The 19,768-nt window shown below is 35.7% G+C and overlaps 1 protein-coding gene across 1 annotated transcript in view; it reads left to right on the top strand.

Moving 5' to 3' along the window:
* CEP126 (centrosomal protein 126) overlaps nt 1-19,157 on the top strand; it is a 37,949-nt gene extending 18,792 nt beyond the window's left edge. Inside the window, exons 6-11 of the mRNA XM_039718770.1 lie at nt 6,141-8,253; nt 12,167-12,291; nt 12,589-12,676; nt 13,188-13,397; nt 15,758-15,821; nt 18,806-19,157. Coding sequence (XP_039574704.1) covers nt 6,141-8,253; nt 12,167-12,291; nt 12,589-12,676; nt 13,188-13,397; nt 15,758-15,821; nt 18,806 — 2,601 coding nt within the window. The 3' untranslated portion in view covers nt 18,807-19,157. The remainder of the gene's footprint in view (nt 1-6,140; nt 8,254-12,166; nt 12,292-12,588; nt 12,677-13,187; nt 13,398-15,757; nt 15,822-18,805) is intronic.
* Nucleotides 19,158-19,768: the final 611 nt, after the last annotated feature.

The following is a 19,768-nucleotide window of genomic DNA, read 5'->3' as shown; positions in this document are numbered from 1 at the left end:
GCCTGAGTGATTTCCTTACTTTTTTTCCTCTTGGCAAGAGGAGAGGTGTTCAGTTTTCATTGGCTTTCAACCAATATTGTGACTAACGGCTATCTTCCACATTATTTCAGTAATCCAAAATTCACATGTGCTATAAAGACAAATTGAAATGCATCTCCAGACTAAATTATTTTACCCAAATACTTCAACTTATTTTGATTGTATATTCCTCAAGAGTAGATTTTGAGGTTTTGGGCGTGGTTTTTCATAAAATAACTTATTCTAAGATTGTGCTGTATAAAATCACATGACAATCTTCATACCTGACCATCTGGAGTTCATTCAACAGTGTCTTTCCTCAGTTCAAAGCCCTTCTTGAATGAGTAATAATGTCGGATTGAAGCTGAAACAGATTTGCAGTACAAAAGAGCTTGTTTCAGAGTTAGACTTATACATGGATAAGGTTTTGCTTGTGGATGACTTCTGACTGTTATACATACAGCATAGCTCACAAACCACAGGAACAAGGAAATTGATACTGTCCCTTAATATATACCTGTTCTTTTTTTACAAACATATAGTTTTTTCATAATAATTGCTATACATCTTAGCATGACTCCATTTTTGGCTTTACATTAATATACGTGTGTGTGTGTGTGTGTGTGTGTGTGTGTGTGTGTATGTGTGTGTGTCGCTATGCTGCACTAAAGTATTTTTACCATACTTCATGACTGGTTTTGGAGAGATTTGTTTTACTGCAACAGAGTAAGATGTTCATAAATGTAGCTGAAAGAAAGGAACAGAGTAAAAAATAGCAGTATTAAATCTTTAGTGTACTGCAGATATGGTAAGATGTTTTTATGCAGGGGTATTATCAGTGGTAGTATGTACTGGTGTCTCATGGGGTTGTTAGAAAATCTGTTGATTTCTCATGAAGATTAAAGTATCAATCTCCAGAGTAATTTTCCCCCTTTGAAGATGGCATAGCTGTGTTTTAGGGGTTTTTTTTTAAAAGATGAGTTTTTTTTTATTTTAAAGCAATACAGAATTCAGCTATTTTTTTAATCTTAGTATTCTGTTTATATCTTGTTCTTCTAATGGTGGCCTGGGTAACCAGGAGCTCAATCAATTATTTCATTATTTCTAATATTAATTATTTTAAACCTGCAGCAGCACTGCTGTGGTATTTAGTAGCTTGAGCTTTGCTGGGCAGCTTATGCCCAATACTTGCATATCTCCATAAGGAAGTATGGTTCACCATAAATAAAGTACAAAATAAAGCATCAAACCAAACACCCAAAATTCAGAACACAAAGATAAGCAGAGAGTAATTGGGACCTCTTTCAGAAGACTGGAAGTTCTTGTAATAAACAAGGAATTTCACTATTTCAAACAGTGGCAAGATTTAAAACAACCTTTAAATTTGGTAGGCTATTTAGGGAAAGATAGATGCTCAAAGCATGTACAAGTTCTTAAAAATCAAATCTGTAAGGTTCTTAGGAAGAATGTATGTCTTGAAGCATATGTGATTGAAAAAAGTTGAATTTGTAAAAGAGGTAACATGTAAGTCACAGAATTATTTTTCAAGATAAGTGATTATATTAATCAAGCATGCAGTGAATGTTGGAAATTACATGAAACTGCCTTATTAGGCAAATTTATTTCTAGAAATATATAAATATAAGTATTAGAAAATGCTCTTATATGTATTGTTTAGCCTTCAGGATGCCCTGTATGGAGTCAGTTTTGTACTCACTGATCCTTGTAGGTCCCTTTCAGCTTGGGATGTTCCATGATTCTAAAAGTATTTCTGTATCTGACCTTTAGGATTTCTTCTGCCCTGGCTGCTGCTGTGCAGTGCACAACAGTGAGACCATGTTAAAAACTCTTCCATCTTTACAAAGTATACTGTTAAAAGAAAAAGCAATCCTTTTTCATTGACTTAAAGAATGTATACTATTTTTTTAGAAAATAAAGAGCTCTGGTAAGGTTCCTCAGCTGAACAAGAGATTATTTTAAAAATTATATTCACACGCTGATTCATTCAGGAACTGTGTACTGGTCAAATAGTATTAATTTATTCTTTTTTATTGTTGTTGTGGCTCCATATCATTCAAATCTGTTAACTGTAATCATTAAAATGATTATTAGTCAAACACTAAAGAACTTCTAGAATTCATAGTTCATATCCATGGCCAGTATTTCTGTATGACTATCTGCCTATCAGGCTTTTTAATTATGCAGTCCCATGCTATTTTTGTGTGACAAATTTGTGGGCTAGACGATGCTTTCTCAAACTGAATTTATTACTGGGTTAGAAACAAAAAAAGGGAATAATGCATTATGGTGCACACTGCCTCACCATTTATTCATTTAACAATTTTAATTTAACCATTTAATAATTTAACAATTGTAATAGTATTTTTACCTAGCATTATAAATTGCACTCCTGGAACTGAAAATGACCAGATTAGTGTGTGAGAGTTAGATACCTGTGACAGGGTACCTTAGAAACAGCACTGAGTACTGAGATGCTAAAGCAACAGAGAGAAGTTCAGCTGAAAATCTGTTTCCTCCACATTATGTATGTTTACCTCAGGGCTTATTAAGACTGAAAATCAGAATGAAACATTGGTATTCAGTGTTCAGATCCCTTGTAAAATCTTCTGATAGTATGGCTTACTGACATTGCCTACATGTCTATGAAATTAGAAACAAGTTCTTTTTATACTGAGAAGTTTGAATCTGCATTTCCAGCATCCTGTGATGATATTTCAAATAGGTCCTTTCAAACACTCATAGATCCATAGATAGGTACTTTCTGTATTCTTAGCCTGTGAGGAGATCAGGCACCTAGGCATCAGACTGGGAAAGACTGCAGTGTTGATAGTAAGCTTTTCTCTGGCCATCCTACACCTTCAGAGCTTCTTTTGTGGGTTTGGCACAGTAGAATGGAATTACTGTGTAAGGTAAGCACCAAAATCCTCTCACAGTGTCACTTGCTCTCTTGAGTCTACCCAGCTCTTCTGAGAAATAAGTATTGTGTAGTGCTATGTATGTGATGTTTTTCAAACTCATATAGAAATGAGATTATTAATTTTGAATGGACTTTCCCAATTCCATAGTTGGTAAATTTGAAATTAATTGTTTAGGTACCTCACTGGCTTTGAAAGTTAGTTTGGCATCTAAATAAATTTGGTGGTGTCTTTTACTTCACAGGCAATGTCAAGTGTAACATGATAGATACACACATATGAAAAGCAAAGAATTTCTGTAAAGAAACCAGTTGAAATTATCAAAAGTAGCAAGTAGTGTAAGAGGTGTGAGGGGCCTCAGTTTTTAGAATAGGTAGCATTTTTTCAGGATTTTTTCTTCAGAAGAGTGTTCCTATTCATGTCTTGGAATTATGAACTCAGCACTTTTTGTAGAAAATGTCAAATATGCATGTAGCAGCTCTTTAGTGTAATAGCATTCTGACAAAGTCCTTTTGGCAGAAAATTCACTTGTCAGGTTCATTTAAAATCTTACTTGTTGCTATGTTCTTCTTTCACTGGCCTTATGAAAGATCTCTTAGACTCATGTTTTCCCTCTGTTTTAGTGCTTTACTGACATGAAATTGCTTGACACAGCTGTTCTAAGTCCTAAGACATACAAGTGACCTCTTTAACTCCTCGGAAGTATTCCTTTCCCAGGAATGTGGATATGTGTGGGTGTTAAATTTGATGCATTATGACATAAGATAATGCAGGCTATAGGCAATACAATAAATTGTACTTATATAACAGGAAAAATGTAAATCCACTAAATAACAACATAGTATTCTATGAACATTGTGTTTTCTTATCATCCTATCATATTCTCACAGATTAAATAAAATTAAGTCATTGGGATTTCTAGGTTTATTTCCCTGCAGTTGTTGATCACTAAAAAAGGATAATTATTGAATGCTTTTTTATTTCTGCAGAAGTACTTGTAATTACACATTTTTACAAGGAAATGGGATCTTGATTTGCATTACATAGTACTTTAAAATGGGAAATATGTAAATATTTTAATAAGAATGTTAAGCATCTTTAATCTGTGAAAGGATGAAATTGTATGATGCAACAAAATAAATGTAAATGAACTAAATTTGCATGAACTAAGTAAGAGCTAGTGTGTGTTTAAATGAGAACTCCTTCTTTGTTCTTTAGTTCCTAACATTTCTGGATGTTACCTCAACTGAGATTTTGTTTTCCATGGGGTTTTGCTTTGTGAAGAGCATACTTATTTATATAATGTAGGAACAAGTCTATTTTCAACCTCTGGCACACAGTTATGTAGATTTTTTTTTATTTTAATTTTTGAAAGTTGGAAATGTTATGTTTTTGCACCTTCCAGATTTATCTTCTTAAGCTAACCTCCTATCAAGAGAAGGTTTTTTTAAAATCTATCTTTACAAAATTTTTCTTCTCTCTAACTGTCATTTGAGAACACATGTTTTGCTATACAGGTGCAGGTTCCAAATTAGACAAGAAGTAAGCCTGACAGCTGTAATTTCTTTTCACTGTTTTTTTCCCCCTTCTGAAAATTTCAAAATTAGTTCTTAAATTTGACCTGATACAAAAAACTCTGAGTATGTGTTTTTTCTGTGTTTGGGGAAGTTCAAGCAGAGGTTAACAATATAATTAAGGCAAAAATAAAGGTTAATAAATAACTAACCAAGTGGCACTTATTCTTTTTTATTAGAAGGACACCAGTTTGTATAAGTTTCGTTTGAAAATGTTCCTTAAAGGGATCTTTCCCTACACTTCCTTCTTTGATCTTCTATTTAGTATCTTTATCTCAGATCATAACTACAATGGAAGACTGCACCAACCTCTAAACCTTTAGTGTAAGATAAGATTTAATTCAATAATAAAAAGTCTTTCAGGTCTTACTAAGCTTTTTCTTCTGCAGTTTAACTTATTTGTACAGCTATAAAATAAACAATATTTAGATATGACAATTTTATTGGAATAAAAATGTTTATTACAAAAGTGTGTTATTATTCGCTAAAGAATTCTGTGTTTGTTTGGTGAGTTTTCAAAATGTTAATTCAATGTCATTGCTAGGGGATATATAGTCACTCACCCTAGGTTAACACATTTTGCTAGTTGAAACATTTTACATTTATTGCATAAGAGTGCATATTCTAATTCAACTTCTCTTAATTTTTCACACCAATTTTGTCCAACATAAGGTTTAAAATTACTTTGCTGCTGAGCTGTGTGAAAGTGAACTTCCAGACAAGAGTGTATGAGACTGAAAATTGTCAGCATGCTTGTTTTCCTTTATGTTCATATGTATTTTGAAGTCTTGTACTTAACAAAGTATGTGTTTTCAACCATGTCAGCATCTCAGTGCTTGGACAGAGGAGTAATAGTGAAGAAACCATTTGTATAGTACATGCACACAGCTGTCCCACTGGTGTTTCAGATGGTGCCAGTTGCTGTTATTCATGACTCCATTAAAATTTAATGAAAAGGTTGGGGAAGTGGATGAGAGTTCCTTATGCCCTGGGACTTGATCTGTCCTCATAGAATAGGAGATATTTTCTTCTTTCTGAAAGACTTGAAGAAGGAGTTTCACTGGGGTGAGTCGTTAATCACTGTGGTTATGATAACCAGTAGACTTTTCTGTGTTTGCCATGACAAGGCTTAACTCCTCATCACTTGTGGCACTTTGTATGAAAAGAAATATACTCAGTCTAGTAATATGGAGAAGTTGCAGTTTGAGGTAGATCCCCTATCAAACCTTCATTTTCATGGATTTTCTTTCAATTTATAACTTAAATACCCTTGCAGAGGATGAAAACCACCCAGTCTCACAGGGAAATTCAGAAACAGTGCTGCTGTTCAGCACTTGTTTAATATTGCAGATTTATATATATTTTAAGATTAAATATACTGAACTATGCTGCTCTCTTCTCTGGATTTCTTCCCAAAATATGTAATTTTCTTTTGCAATTTAGCACAGGTAAATTTTGACTTGATGGAAACACTCATGGAGATATAACCCCAAGTCACAAAAACACTAGGTTCAATATTTATTTGGTCTAATCTCTCATTAATGAAAAATTATTATCAGCAAAACCACATTTCTGATAAATCTGAGAGTTTGGTTTTATGCCTGTATTTCAGAATTTTCATCAAGAAGTCAAAGAAACAGATGATTCAGAAAGCATGATGAGCCTTGACAGTCTTGAGGCTGGAGAACAAAATGGAAATTGCATAACACAGAGTGAATCATCTTTTACCACACAGTGTGACTGTGCCCTGTATGATCCAGAAAAATGCCAGACTAGGAATAATGGTTTACTTCACACAGATCAAAGTACTTCTAAAAATGTGCATCTAAATAATTGTCTGAGAAATGTAGATTTGCTGCACTACCACAACATACCTATTCATGATCTTTTAGCTAAACATAATGTTCTAACTCCTGCTGAACATCTAAACACTTCAGAAGAGGAATCATCTGTTTCTCACAAATCTGGAAAACAACCTGCAGAATTCTCTGCCTCTGGTAAGCAAAAGAGCTCTGTAAGTAATGCATTTCGTTTTCTGGAAAACATAAAAGACAGAAGCAAGCCATCTTCTGGAACAGCTAGCACATTTGCCACTGGTCATCCTGTTTTCAATCCTAGCAGAGCCTGCAACAGCCCTGATTCTATTCCAGGAGAAAGAATTCAGGATCTGATGCAAGATCAGAGTTTTAAAATGACCCCACAGGAGAGAACTAAATCTATGCAAGCATCCAGTCAACCTATTGCAACATCTGTAATCTTATTTCCTAATCAGGGATGTTCCACTGGCATTCCCAGCACAGCTGATGTATTACCAAAGGACAAAAACATCAGTACAGGCTTTTTAAAAAATACCTTAGGAAAAATGACTGAAACAAAAGAAGAAAATATTAAATGTATGAATGATATTATTTCAGAAACATCTTTATTTCAGGACATACCAAATGCCTCAGTTCTGTCGGAAGTTAAGCAACAGAATGATAAAGTAAGAAAGGGAAATATAATTGAAAATACGTCACTGTTACCTGATACAGAGTTAAATTCTGACACTTCTGCACAGGACAAAATCCTGAAAAATAATTTTCTTGATAGAAAAAGAGTGAAGTTATTCAGAAGTATCTTAAAGAAGGGTTCTGAATATGAACCCAGTAATTTCAAAGCTATAGTTACAGACCATGCGATCAGTTTTGGAACTCAACTCATGTCATCTATCAGAGACAGTTTAGAACTGGCAAAAATAAAAAGGAAAAGTGCACAAAATGAAAAATGCAATAGGAAGCTAAAATGGTGTGATGAAATTGACCAGATAATAATAGAAAATAATGAAAAATGCTGTGAAAAAAGCATCAGTGAACTATGTTCTTCAGAACTGCAATGTGTTCAAACTGCAAATAACATTCCTAAGAATAATTTAAGTATTGTTGCTTCAAACCTCATGTTCATAAAAAATCCTCAGGAAAATTCTCATATGTCAGAACCAAACATTAATACCGAAAAAACAAATAAAAAATACCCATCTCAGAATATATTTACAACTACAGGATCCTTTTCTGCTAAGAAAGCTTGGATGGCATCAAAAGATGAAGCAAGTAAACCCCCAGTATGTAGCAATAATGCTAAAATTGAAGAAGGTGATCAACTCAAAAATAAGGCAAAAATATCCAGAAGAGCAACATCTTTAAGAGTCCAGTCACGTTTTATGCCCAAGAAGAGAAGAGGCACTATGATCCAACTGCAGTCAGCCACTGAAGCCAACAAAACTCAAAAAGCTCCAGGGAAATACCTCACACCTCACCCACCTTCCACACCTCTGCCAGGAAACAGAAGTGTTGAGAACACAGCCAGCCCTGGGTGTCAGTCACTGCTGCCTGCCAACCTGCAAGCTACTGGGGCTAGCAGCAGTGACAGGCATGTTGTGCCAGCCAGTCAGGTTTTAAATGGGAGCAGTGCAGGAAACAGTGAGCATATTGCTGGCTGTGCTGGCTTGGCCACTGCCATCTCTACACCTGACTGCAGCACAGCCAAATACAAACCTTGGGCAAAAAATACTTGTTCTGTAAATAATGTTAAGGCAAGCGCCTGTCAAGATCATTCAGTAACTTGCTCTGAGAGAAGACCTGTTAACACAGAAAATAGATTACATCTCCATCATATCCCAGCAGCTGGAAAAACAAGCACCTTCTGGCATGGAACACATTCTACCCAAGTTCCAAAAGACTCTGCTACTGGTAAGAGTCATGTTTCTGGGTCTGGAGTGGGGGAATGTTCAGACAAAAGTCTTCTTCAAATATATCACAGCTTTGTTTTCAGTTAAAACATTTTCATCCATTCACACAACGCAGCCAGTTTTAACAAGCTTTCACTGTTTGTCATTCTCATTTCTATTCTAGTGGTGCCCAGAGGCCTCTCAAACGTCAATCCTCATTTCTAATAGCTCTCTGCAATATTAAATGAAAAGGAAGTATTTTCCCTGAGATTATATTCATGACTAATGAGCAGATGTGACAGGTGGTCTGAATAATAATATAGGAGGAAGTGACTAAGTTTATACAAGTGAGTTTTACAAGGTAACTAAGAGTGATAGCTTGTTGTCCAACAGTCACTGCCATATGAGAGTGAAAGAAGTTTAGTTCTACTGTGTTTTTGAAATGCTGACTCTATAAATGCCTACAATTACTGAGACTTAGTCCCAATAATACTATTAAAAGCTGAGCAAAAATTAAAGACTAGTTAAAATTAAAGAGCTTCTGCCAGGCAAACATTGCTCTGCTACAAGGTATATCTGATTTATAAAGAATTTTAAGAAATTTGAGGAACAATCTGCATTTTATTAAAAATTAACCTTGGGAACAATATGAGGCACAAATTGGTTGATAAGATACAGGAAAGATGGATAAGAGATTTTTGGGAGAATAAACTTTAATCTCCTGGGGTTTACATTTCAATTGACTTTTTATGCTTTTTGATTTGCCTTGTTTGTCCTCTGCAGCCTAGCTGTATTCTGTGCCTTGGGCATTGATGACGTCCTTGTGCTTGTAATTTCTATGTAGTATGCTGGTTTGCCTCCTACTGAGAGCTGCAGCTGGAGCTCCTGAGAGCTGTAGTCCCTGCTTCAGGTACAAGCAGTACTCCAAACTGCTTTGCATACTGAGATAACCCCAAGGATTGGCCATGGAACTCAAAGATACTTTCTAACAAAATGATGAATACCCTTAACTTTAACCCCCTACATTTTTAGTTTTATCTACAGTAATCCCCCACATTTTTAGTTTTACCTACAGTAATACTGTTTATCTACAGTTTTAACAGTTTTTACAGTTTTAATGGGGTGATTCAGAAAAGCTCTGTTGTGTAAGAGCAGATGCAAGCAGGTGAATATTCTTGGCCTAAAGCAGGGGTGGGAACAGAAAATATTATCTGCTTGTTTGTTCCAGTTCAAAGTCAAACAGATGAGTTTAAGATCTGTGTCACTTAACCTATTTGATTTTACATTGGAAATGAATGAAGACTTGCTTTACCACAACTTGCCTCCAGCAGATATTTTTGTCTCTTCATGTCCTTATCTGAACATCAGATCAATGAATCAGGAAATGTCCCAGGTCCAAGTTGTGCACTGCTAACAGTGTCTTCACTGCAGCTTTAAATTCTACACCCCCAGTGTAAATTCTGCATATCTCCAGCACTTTTGGAGAAGGGCTGAGTAACTGCCTTTTAAAATTTATGTGGGTTGCCCTCTCTCAGTATCTGCTTATATTTTGTATTTTGAAAGGCTGCTTTATTTTAAATACTCTAGATAACTCTTACTGACTTGTTGTTACTTGTTCAATCGCCTGCAAATGCACATAGACACCATAGTGTTGTCCTAAAGCGCTTGCACAGTGAGACTAAATACTGCACTGCTCTCTAATAAAATATGTGCAGAGTTCCATGGAGTTTGTGAAGACACTGTAGAAAAGGTGATCTGTTGCAATGCTTTGCCAAATGTACAGAAAGTGAGAACCAGACGAATACAATTGTTGTCCATGAGGATGGTCGAGTTGTATATCTTCTGCCTGATACATATTATAGCATATTATTCTAGCTGGATGTTAGAATTTTTAACACCTTTCTTGTTCAGTCAGGAAAGGCTTTAAAATGTGTTTAGCCTATGACAAATATTGGGCTAATTAACATGCTTAAAGTTAAATAGCAGTAGTCTGCTCAGTATCTCATCCCCTAAAGACACTATTGATTATTATTGTTTTGTCTTATGTGTCTCAAAGGAATGTTATCCTTGGCATGGATCTAGTTCTGCAAATTAATTAAATTAAGTATTGATGCATAGACATAGAGCAACTTTGAATTCTATTTTTTCAGAAAAACATTATGTGATTGCTAATATAACAAGGGGGTTCTTCTGTTTTCTTTTTCTTTTCTTTTAAATTTTCTCTCATATTTAATATAACATGATCACATTTCCTTTCCTTTTCAGATGTTATTCAGCAACATGTATTGTGTTACAATAATTTGCATATAACTAAATGGCAATGTTTCAGAGCTAATGTGTCCCATGTTACTATTGATGACAGCAGCCAGATGACTAGTTTCAGATATGTTTCCAGGATAAATTCTTTTTCTATGAGTGATAAGAATTCTGCTTTAATGTCACTGTAATAACCAGAAAAGAAATAAAATTGTGTTAGAATCAGTAATGCAACTCTTGGTCAAATTATGAACTGGTAATTAAACTGCACATGTAAACATTTATTTTGTAAATAAATGGGTAGTTTGTGTTCCCAAGTTTAAATCAACTAACTCCCTTTACAAATCTAGTAACTGTATTTACAAATACAGCTACAAATAGTATCTCCTTGGTATATAGATTCCTGAGTTGCACATGAAAATACTAATTTGCATCTCCAGTTTGTATGCATGAAAGTTTAATTAAGAATATAATTTTAATTTTGAAACTTGAGGCTTCCATTTTGAAAATGTATTGCTACACCAGGGAAAACTGAGATAAATTTGAGCTACAGTGTCTAGATTAGACCTCTCTGGCTGAGAGAAAATGGTGTACAGCAGTGCTGCCTTTTAAAAATTAGCACAAAGATGCATGAATTAATAAGATTAACTACAAAATGCCAAGCTATAGAAATAAGGTTTAAATCCATGACTTTTAAATCTCACAACACCTTTGAGGCCATACCTGGAATACTGTGTTCAGTTCTGGGCTCCTCAGTATGAGAGACACGGACATGCTGGAGAGAGTCTAGCAAAGAGCCACAAAGATGATAAAGGGATGGGAGCACCTCTCCTATGAGGAAAGGCTGAGAGCTTGGAGTATTTAGCCTGGAGAAGAGAAGGCCTTGGGGAGTCTTACTAATGTCTGTAAATACCTGGAAGGAAGCTGCAAAGAGGACTTTTAGACTTATTAGACTTACGGTGCCCACTGAAAGTACCTGAGCAGTGGATACAAACTGAATCACAGGAAGTTCCCTCTGAACAGCAGGGAACTTTTTTTATTGTGAGAGTGATTGAGCACTGGCATAAATTGCCCAGAGACTTTCTTTGAGTCTCCATTCTTGGAGTCACTCAAAAGCCATCTGGGCATGGTCCTGGGCAATGAGCTCTATGTGTCCCTGCTAGAGAGGGGGCACTGGACCAGATGGCCTCAGAAGGTCCCTCCCCACCTCTACCATTCTGTGATTTTGTGAATCACATAAACTTTGTGAACTACTACGTGTTTCTGCACACTATTATGGAATCTTAATGAAAATTGAATCAATTAACATATAGATGCAACACTTTATCAACAGTGATTTATTGTGTTGGACAGTTAGATTTCAAGATCATTCTCTAAATGCAGTTTATTTTCTAAAACATTACTAATTTGATAATTTTTCATATCACAGCTCAACTTTCATTTTCCTTTTTACTTGGTAGCACCTTGTACCCCTGTACAGGCCATCTTTATTTTCTGGGATTCAACATAGGGCTTCACTTAAGCGGCTTATGTCCACATCCAAGACAATTTAGGGAGATCAGATGTAAATATCTAAATGTGGACAGGGATATTTACTCCCCATTGTTAGTTGTGCTACTGCTATAGTTATCATGTTGTTTACACATTTTTGGTTTACTTTTGTCTGCATGTCATTTAAGGTGGTGTTCCCGTTACAAGACAAAATCAGGTTTTCGGCGACTATTTAAATAAACACCGAGGTTTTTCAGAACGCAGAAGACAAAGTGTCATCTCTAAATTATGGAAACCTGCTCATCATGCACAGGTTAATATAAAATAATATTTAAAAAATTAAAATGTTATTTATCTTCAAAATTGAAAGAATTTCAGGAATATCAAAGATTTGTTCATTGTCGTGTGATTTTGAATCAATGTGCATAGTCAGCTTGCTGTCACTGCTAATGAAAAGAATAAAACCAACTAGAATACATCTCTATATTTGTGTACCATAATATTTTTTTTACTTGAAAACATTTGGTAATACGAAATATTAAAACATGTTCAGAAGGTAGTATAGTTACTTTTAATTATACTTAAAATATTCTTACAATATTTTTGATAGAATTCGTTATGTGCTGTCCAGCTGAGTCCCATTCAATCTGCATTTGATCCAGTACAAAAGATGAAAAACATCTCTAAAACTGAGGAAGGTATAGTAACACAACTCACTTCAGTTCTTTGTTATACATAAAGTAGAATGACAGAATATACCCACTGTTTAACATGGCTTGTGTCTTTTGATTCCAAGTAAGAAAGGGTAATTCTATATAGCATTTTTTTTTCTGTAAATATAAGATATAGCTTCATAGAGCATGATATTAATGTTTTTATAAATGCATTACAACATATATTCCATTTTCATTCAATTCCTGGGGGTTTTTAACTGTTTCATGTATAACTGTATGATGTGGACAGGTATTGTTTGCTTTCATTACATATTTCCAAACTCAATAGTACTTTGGTTCCATTTGTAAGATGCATTAGTGTCATTAATTATTTCATTTTCTAATATATCATGTTTCTTGATTTTCCCACTTTTTTCTTCTTTTAAAGTCAATTTTGTGTGTTTCACAGACCTATGGTTATGAAAAAGAGCAGTTTATTTAAATGTTTATTTAAATGAGCCCTTCTTATTTGAAGTTCCCCCTGTAATTTCTTCAGTTTCAGAAAGCACTGCTCAGTTTCTAGTGGCAGAAAAGCTAGCAAGTACACCAATTGCAGAGTGTGAAATCCTGGCAGCCATGAACCGTGTGAAGCCAGACAGACAGCTCTCACTGCTTAAAAGGGCTCTGTGTCCAGGCAGGAGTACTCTTTCCATAGAAGAACAGAAGATTTTCCAGTCTCTGGATTGCCTGAATCAACAGCTACAAAGTAAGTTGGATAATAAATACAATGCTACATCAATTGATTAAATAACTTTATATTTTGTTGCCATAGATTTTTTTATCAGAAACAAGAATCCTGTAATAGAAATATTTTCTATTGTTGTTGTTATTCTTATTATTATTATTTACTAAACCTAGATTACAGTGTATCAAAATCATGAAACCCTTTTATGAGTCAGTGAAATTAATTTTAAATAATGGTGACTTTGCCTTGGTAAAAAATATATCTAAATGTGATGGGAGGACACCTTCCAAAACTGGCTCAGCCTGACTGCAGATGTTGTTTGTAAGAGATGTTTGTCAAAATTGTTCCTTCAAGGTGCATCAGGTGCATCAACCTCACTTGGAAATCTGTTCCAAAGCTTATCCATCTTAATTTTTTTGCAATTCTTTTTGCAGATTGTTGCCCTCTATGCCATATAGTTTTGCAAATGTAGTCCTTTATAAGGAATGGCTTTTCATTTTCTTACTTCTAATATTTTAGAATGTTCCTCTTCTCTATGAATTCTGAAAGGCTAGAAATAATGAGTTCTGACATTGCTGCAGATAAATCGAAATGTTTAAGTGAATATTACTTGTGCAACCATTTAAAAAATGTCAGATTCACCTAAGTGTTCTCTACCTTATTCTTCCTTTATGCCAGGTGGATTTCTTACCTGCTTTATACTGGTGCTCTTTATATGAATTCCCCAATCACAGATCCATTTTGCTGAAGAATGTGGGGAAAAAGTCTGTACTTGTTCTTAATAATTTTTCCCCAGTGATTAATTAGCTAACATTTTCATTAGTCATCCTGTGATATTAGACTTGAAGAATAAACTTCTTGAGTCTCTTGCTACTTTGGGATTTGCTTTGACTGATGTGATTATACAGGTCTTCCACTAAAAATTCACATCAGTTTGGCATAGTTTTGGTGATTTGTGTGCTCCATCCTGTACTTGAAATCAGTGGGGTCCTTATGACTTAGTCTCTTCTGCTTGGCTGGTTAGCTTTTTATATGATTGGAATAACTGCTTGACATTTCTGCTCTACATGGAATTGCCAGCTCTCCTGAATTTCACATTTTCCTTGCATTTCTTTAATATAAAATTTTACATGACAATTATTTGAATTTATTAGAATATGCTTTCTTAAAGGCCATTGTTTTCACTTTACTATTCCACTACTATTCCTTCTGGACTGCATCATTTATGGTCAGGTTACGCAAGTTTACTTCCTTATTGACTGGAATCAAACTAAACCAGGGTTTATTAAACTTCTGCACACTATCTTTATATTTCTGCATTACATGGTGGATAGTCTGATTTGAGGAAAAAGGCTTCTGTTTCCTATAGACTGCAACAGCACAATAAAAGATCTTTGCAATTGTTTAGAAACTTTGTGCAGCTGTAACTTACAATTCTTGCTCTGTCAAACAGTGGTTCCGAATTTCATTGTATCATAACGTGGTTATTGCTTCCAGCAAATGGAAATTTAAGAATCCATTTTTTACCAGAAAACTGTTTTAGTATGATGTGCTCAGGTTAAGAAAGTAGATATGAAAAGAGAAATATCAGCATATAAAACTAAATTCCTGTGTAAGTAACAGAGAGAAACTACAAAGAAGGGAAAGATGAATTCAGCAAAACAACTGGGAGCAAGCGCTGAAATTTTTGAAATGTGAAAAGGAAAACTGTAAGAAAAGTACATAGCAATGTGGAAAAAACAGTGAAAGAATCATAGGAATTACAGATTGCAAAAGAACTAACTGTGAAAGTTAGTGTAATACATACACATACGTATGTATCTCAGAAATTTAATTAGCATGCCTAATTATTTGGGGATTAAAGTTCGTAATAGGAAGCTGGGAAATTTTACAGGTAGACTTACATGTAAGTACTTGTAAGTAACTAAATGTTGTAGGTATTTACACGTCATACAAGTATATTGCTTTTCTTAGCTGTTGTCTTTTTGTATCCCTTCTTTTGGCTTTGTTTTCACATGTTACCAGATTAAAAAAACTGTGTAAATTTATATTGGTCTTTTTAATGAATAGTAGTCAATCACCAGCCAATCTACATTTGGAATATTTGTTGCTGAAGAGGAGATGGCATTCTTTTCTCTAGCTTTAGATGTCTTTATTGGTACTAAATTTTTTGTTCACATACTATTTAGATACAAACTTTTAAAATAGAGGTATGGCCTATACTTCAGCAGCTGTTGGTAGGAGAAATAAAACCAGTGCTATTAAATTATATTTTCACCATCTTCAGAAAATTTTGAGTTGAATATTTGACTGTGAATGTTATTTTTACTGAAGTATTTTGTTTATTTATTATTCATTATATACTTTCATGCTTTTTTCAGATGTTCAAAAAGACATTACCAGAAACCCATTTGCTACACATGTTTTGCAGATAAGCAACCCTTAGTAAGTATTTAATTTAAATGTGTTCAGCTTTAATTTCTACAAACTAACCTTATGGCTTATTTTAGTGTAAAAATATAATTGAAAATACTGAAATCAATGTTTTCAGCTGACTTGCCCTATTTTCTGTTATGTAAAAAAAGCCCCAATAAACATGAACTTTATATTACTGTAAATAGGCTTTAACAGTTTATATCAGACTGTCTCATCCTCTGGCTTCATTTTAATTTTGGTGTTTGAAGACATTTGCTAAGTTCAGGAAGTCCCAAGAACTTTTAAGGAACAGTAATTTAGCAGAGTTCATTTGAAGTATATGTAACTCATAAATAATTTGTAGTTCTTAATAACGTAGAGTGAAAAGGGATAATTATGCGTGGTAGTTCATAAAATAATTGCTAATGCAATTAATTCCTACTTTGACCTGAAGATATACCATTTTCTACAAGTGATAGGTATTACCTTTCTTCAGTAGGTATTTGTATTTTGTTTTGTGTATTGTAGATCTTGTCAGCTGGAAACAAAATATGATACCTGGAATGTAATAAAATGAATAGGGATATGAGTGTCTGAAGTACAAAATTTACTTTTCAAAAGTTCAGTGTATGATGCAGGAGCTAGTATTTATAATTCTGTATCATCAGTCTTCTCGTATACTCTAAATTTACACTGAAGAAAAGTTATAGATATGACCACAGACTTAGAAACATAGAATCATACAATGGTTTTGGCTGAAAAAGTTCTCTCAGATCATCAAGTCCATCCCTAGCCCAGTGCTTCATCTACATGTGTTTTAAATACCTCCAGGGATGTGGACACCACCCTGGAGCATGTTTCAATGACTGACAATCTTTTCCATGATAAAAATCATCCTAATATCCAGTCTAAACCTCCCCTGACGCAATTGGAGGCTGTTTCCTCTTCGCTTGTCACTTGTTATCTGGGAGAAGAGACCAAGTCCCACCTGGCCACACCCTTCTTTCAGGCAGCTGTAGAGATCAATAAGATCTCCCCTGAGCCTTCTTTTATCCAGCTCCCTCAGCTGCTCTTTACGGGATTCATGTACTGGCCCCTTCCCCATCTCCGTTGCCCTTCCCTGGACACGCTCCAGCCCCTCCATGTCTTTCCTGCAGTGAGGGGCCCAGAGCTGAGCACAGGATTGGAGCTGTGGCCTCAGCAGTGCTGGGTACAGGGGGACGGTCACTGCCCTGCCCCTGCTGCCACACCAGTACTGACCCAGGCCAGGATGCCATTGGCATTCTTGGCCACCTGGGCACACCCTGGATCATGTTCAGCTGCTGTTGTCCAGCACAGCCAGATTCTTTTTCTGTCTAGTAACTTCCCAGCCACTGTCCCCAGCCTGTAGCACAGCCTGGGGTTGCAGTGACCCAGGTGTAGGACCCATCACTTAGCCTTGTTGAACCTCATACAGTTGGCCTTGACCAACTTTTACCATCGATCCAGCCTTTCCAGATTGCCCTGCAGAGCCACCAGCTCCAACCCAACTTGGTGTCAGCTGCAAAGTGACTGAGAATGTATTCATCCCCTAATCCAGATCTGTGGTAAAGAACTGGTCCCAGCACTGAGCCCTTGGGAAACCCATTTTTGACCAGGTGCCAGGTGGATGTAACTCCAGGCACCACCACTTCCTGGGCTCAGCCAACTAGGCAGTTTTTTACATCCATTCACCATAAGCAGCCAGTTTTCCAGGAGACTGCTGTGGGAAACTGTGGCAAGGACTTTACTGAAGTCCAGGTAAAGAATATGCACGGCCTTTCCTGCATGCACTAAGTGGGTCACATGGTCACAGAAGGAGATCAGGTCAGTCAAAGGGGACCTGTCTTTTCTAAACCCACAGGGCTGGGCCTGATACCCTGGTGGTCCTGTACATGCTGTGTGAGCACACTCAAGATGATCTGCTTTGCATACTGCATATACTTTGCTGGATAAGCTGTTACCAAGAATGTTAAAGAAAATATTCCTGATTCATAAGGCTTTTGCAACTTTCTGAATTTGAGACCAAAACACCCCAGCTCCTAAATTCAAAATGATTTCCTGGTTTTGAAGTGGGACTGTGAAAAGACCACAGTGCATGAGTGCATTTCTTCTCATGAATCTCAGTAATAGGTGTGACTTGAAACCTCAGCTTCCTTTCTTCTGCCTCCTGTCTTACAAATTTATGGCTAAGCAACTTGTAAATTTTGATTTTTTTTCTGCACAGTTACCTTTATTGGATCTAAGTGTCACAGTTAACTTTATTGGACCTAAGCTTTTTCTCTTTTTCTTTGGATCTTCATCTGTCTGTCCTACATTAAAAAAAAAAAAAAAAGAAAGAAAGAAACAAAGCTGTTCTGCTCACCAATGCGTTTCCCTGGCTTTCAGTGGACAGAATTCTTTCTTGGCTGACAGGTCTCTGACGAAGCTTTTTCCCACTAATTCATCTACATTAATTCATTTTTATTTCATTAATAAGATACAAACACTGGACTCAGGCTGTCCAGACTCTGGAAATGTAAGTTCGCTGATGGACATTTAAGACCCTTCTTTCACTACAAGTATAGACTTACACACTGAAACAGGTGTCCAGCTATAGATATACATTCAAATCTCAGCCACTGGTTTGGAATTCTTCTTGATGATAAAAATGAACTGTCATACAAGTACCCAGCTACAGAAAAGAAGTACAGATGAATGAGATTTCATCAAACCTTCTGGGAGAAACAATAGGGTTTTGAATTTTTATTTCACCGAGAGAACAACCTGTTTCAGCTCTCCTTGTTTCAGAGCACCCATATAAAATACTCAGTAATTTCTGTGAAGGACCTTGCACTCTGCAATACCAACCTGTAAATCCAGATGAAGGTATGTAGTTGTTTATAGAATGGAAAACAGATCACATGATACCATCAAATGATGTTTCTTGAATGTTATACATAATCACATTTCTTTTTATATACATGAATATCTCATTATATTCTGTGTTATTACAGAGTATTCAGCAATGCATGAGAATGCCCCTTGTGAGAGCCCTGCAACAGTCTCACAGCAGTACCAGAGTACCTCCACCTGGCAATCCAATGCAACTGTACAGCAGACACTGACATTATCTGCTACAGGATCTTGTGGCTTTATGTACTTTATTTGCAGTGTGACAACTCTTTGACACTACAAAATTAACAACAAAATTAAGAAGAAAGCAGAAAATCAAATAATGAATGTCAATTAACTGGTAAGCATTTTTAGGATAACGAAGTCTATTTTATTCTGCACTTTATTGTAAAATCAATTTTAAAAAACCCGTCTGAATTGTTATGCCAGTTCTGGATTAAAGGCCTTTTGTTAACCAGCATGATACTTAAATTTGTGAAGTTAGTTAATTGCTAAGAAACGGTGAGTTTTTAAGAACTTCTTTTTCACTTCCTCTGTTGTTTTGATAAAAAGTAGATAAGCATTCATAGAACCATAAAATCACAAAATCATTTCAGCTGGAAGATCATTAACTTCAACCTGACACCGCAGTGTTTGTCACTAAACCAAGTACCCAGATGCCACATCCACATCTTTTTTTTTTTTTAACAAGCAGAATCAGTCAACAGGTTTAGGCTGTAATTAGCTACAAGGAGCAATAAAAAGAATTTACAAAATCTCTCAATTTATAACTCTGTATTAGATGCCTCATTTTCTGTTCATACCTACACAGTAACATTGTAAGGTTTGTCTCAGGGGTTAAGCACTCCCCTACTGACACCAGAACTGATCCCCACAGAGTGTTACTGCTAGTCTTTGAAACAAAGGGTATGGAAGCTTAGGAGAGCCTTATTTCAGGAGTGGACTCAGTGCCATAAGAGTGCACCCACAGGAATATCTCCCCCTATTTAGAGACTGGTATTCCATAAATGGAATGCATCTTCCCAAAAGAAGCTCTTAAATGATCATTTGGCAAAACTATTTTA

Source organism: Passer montanus, unplaced genomic scaffold (assembly GCF_014805655.1).
Source record: "Passer montanus isolate IOZ18808 unplaced genomic scaffold, ASM1480565v1 scaffold4, whole genome shotgun sequence".
Taxonomy (NCBI): Eukaryota; Metazoa; Chordata; class Aves; order Passeriformes; family Passeridae; genus Passer; species Passer montanus.
The sequence above is the reverse complement of the archived record's forward strand: the minus strand, read 5'-3'. Positions and strand labels throughout refer to the sequence as shown.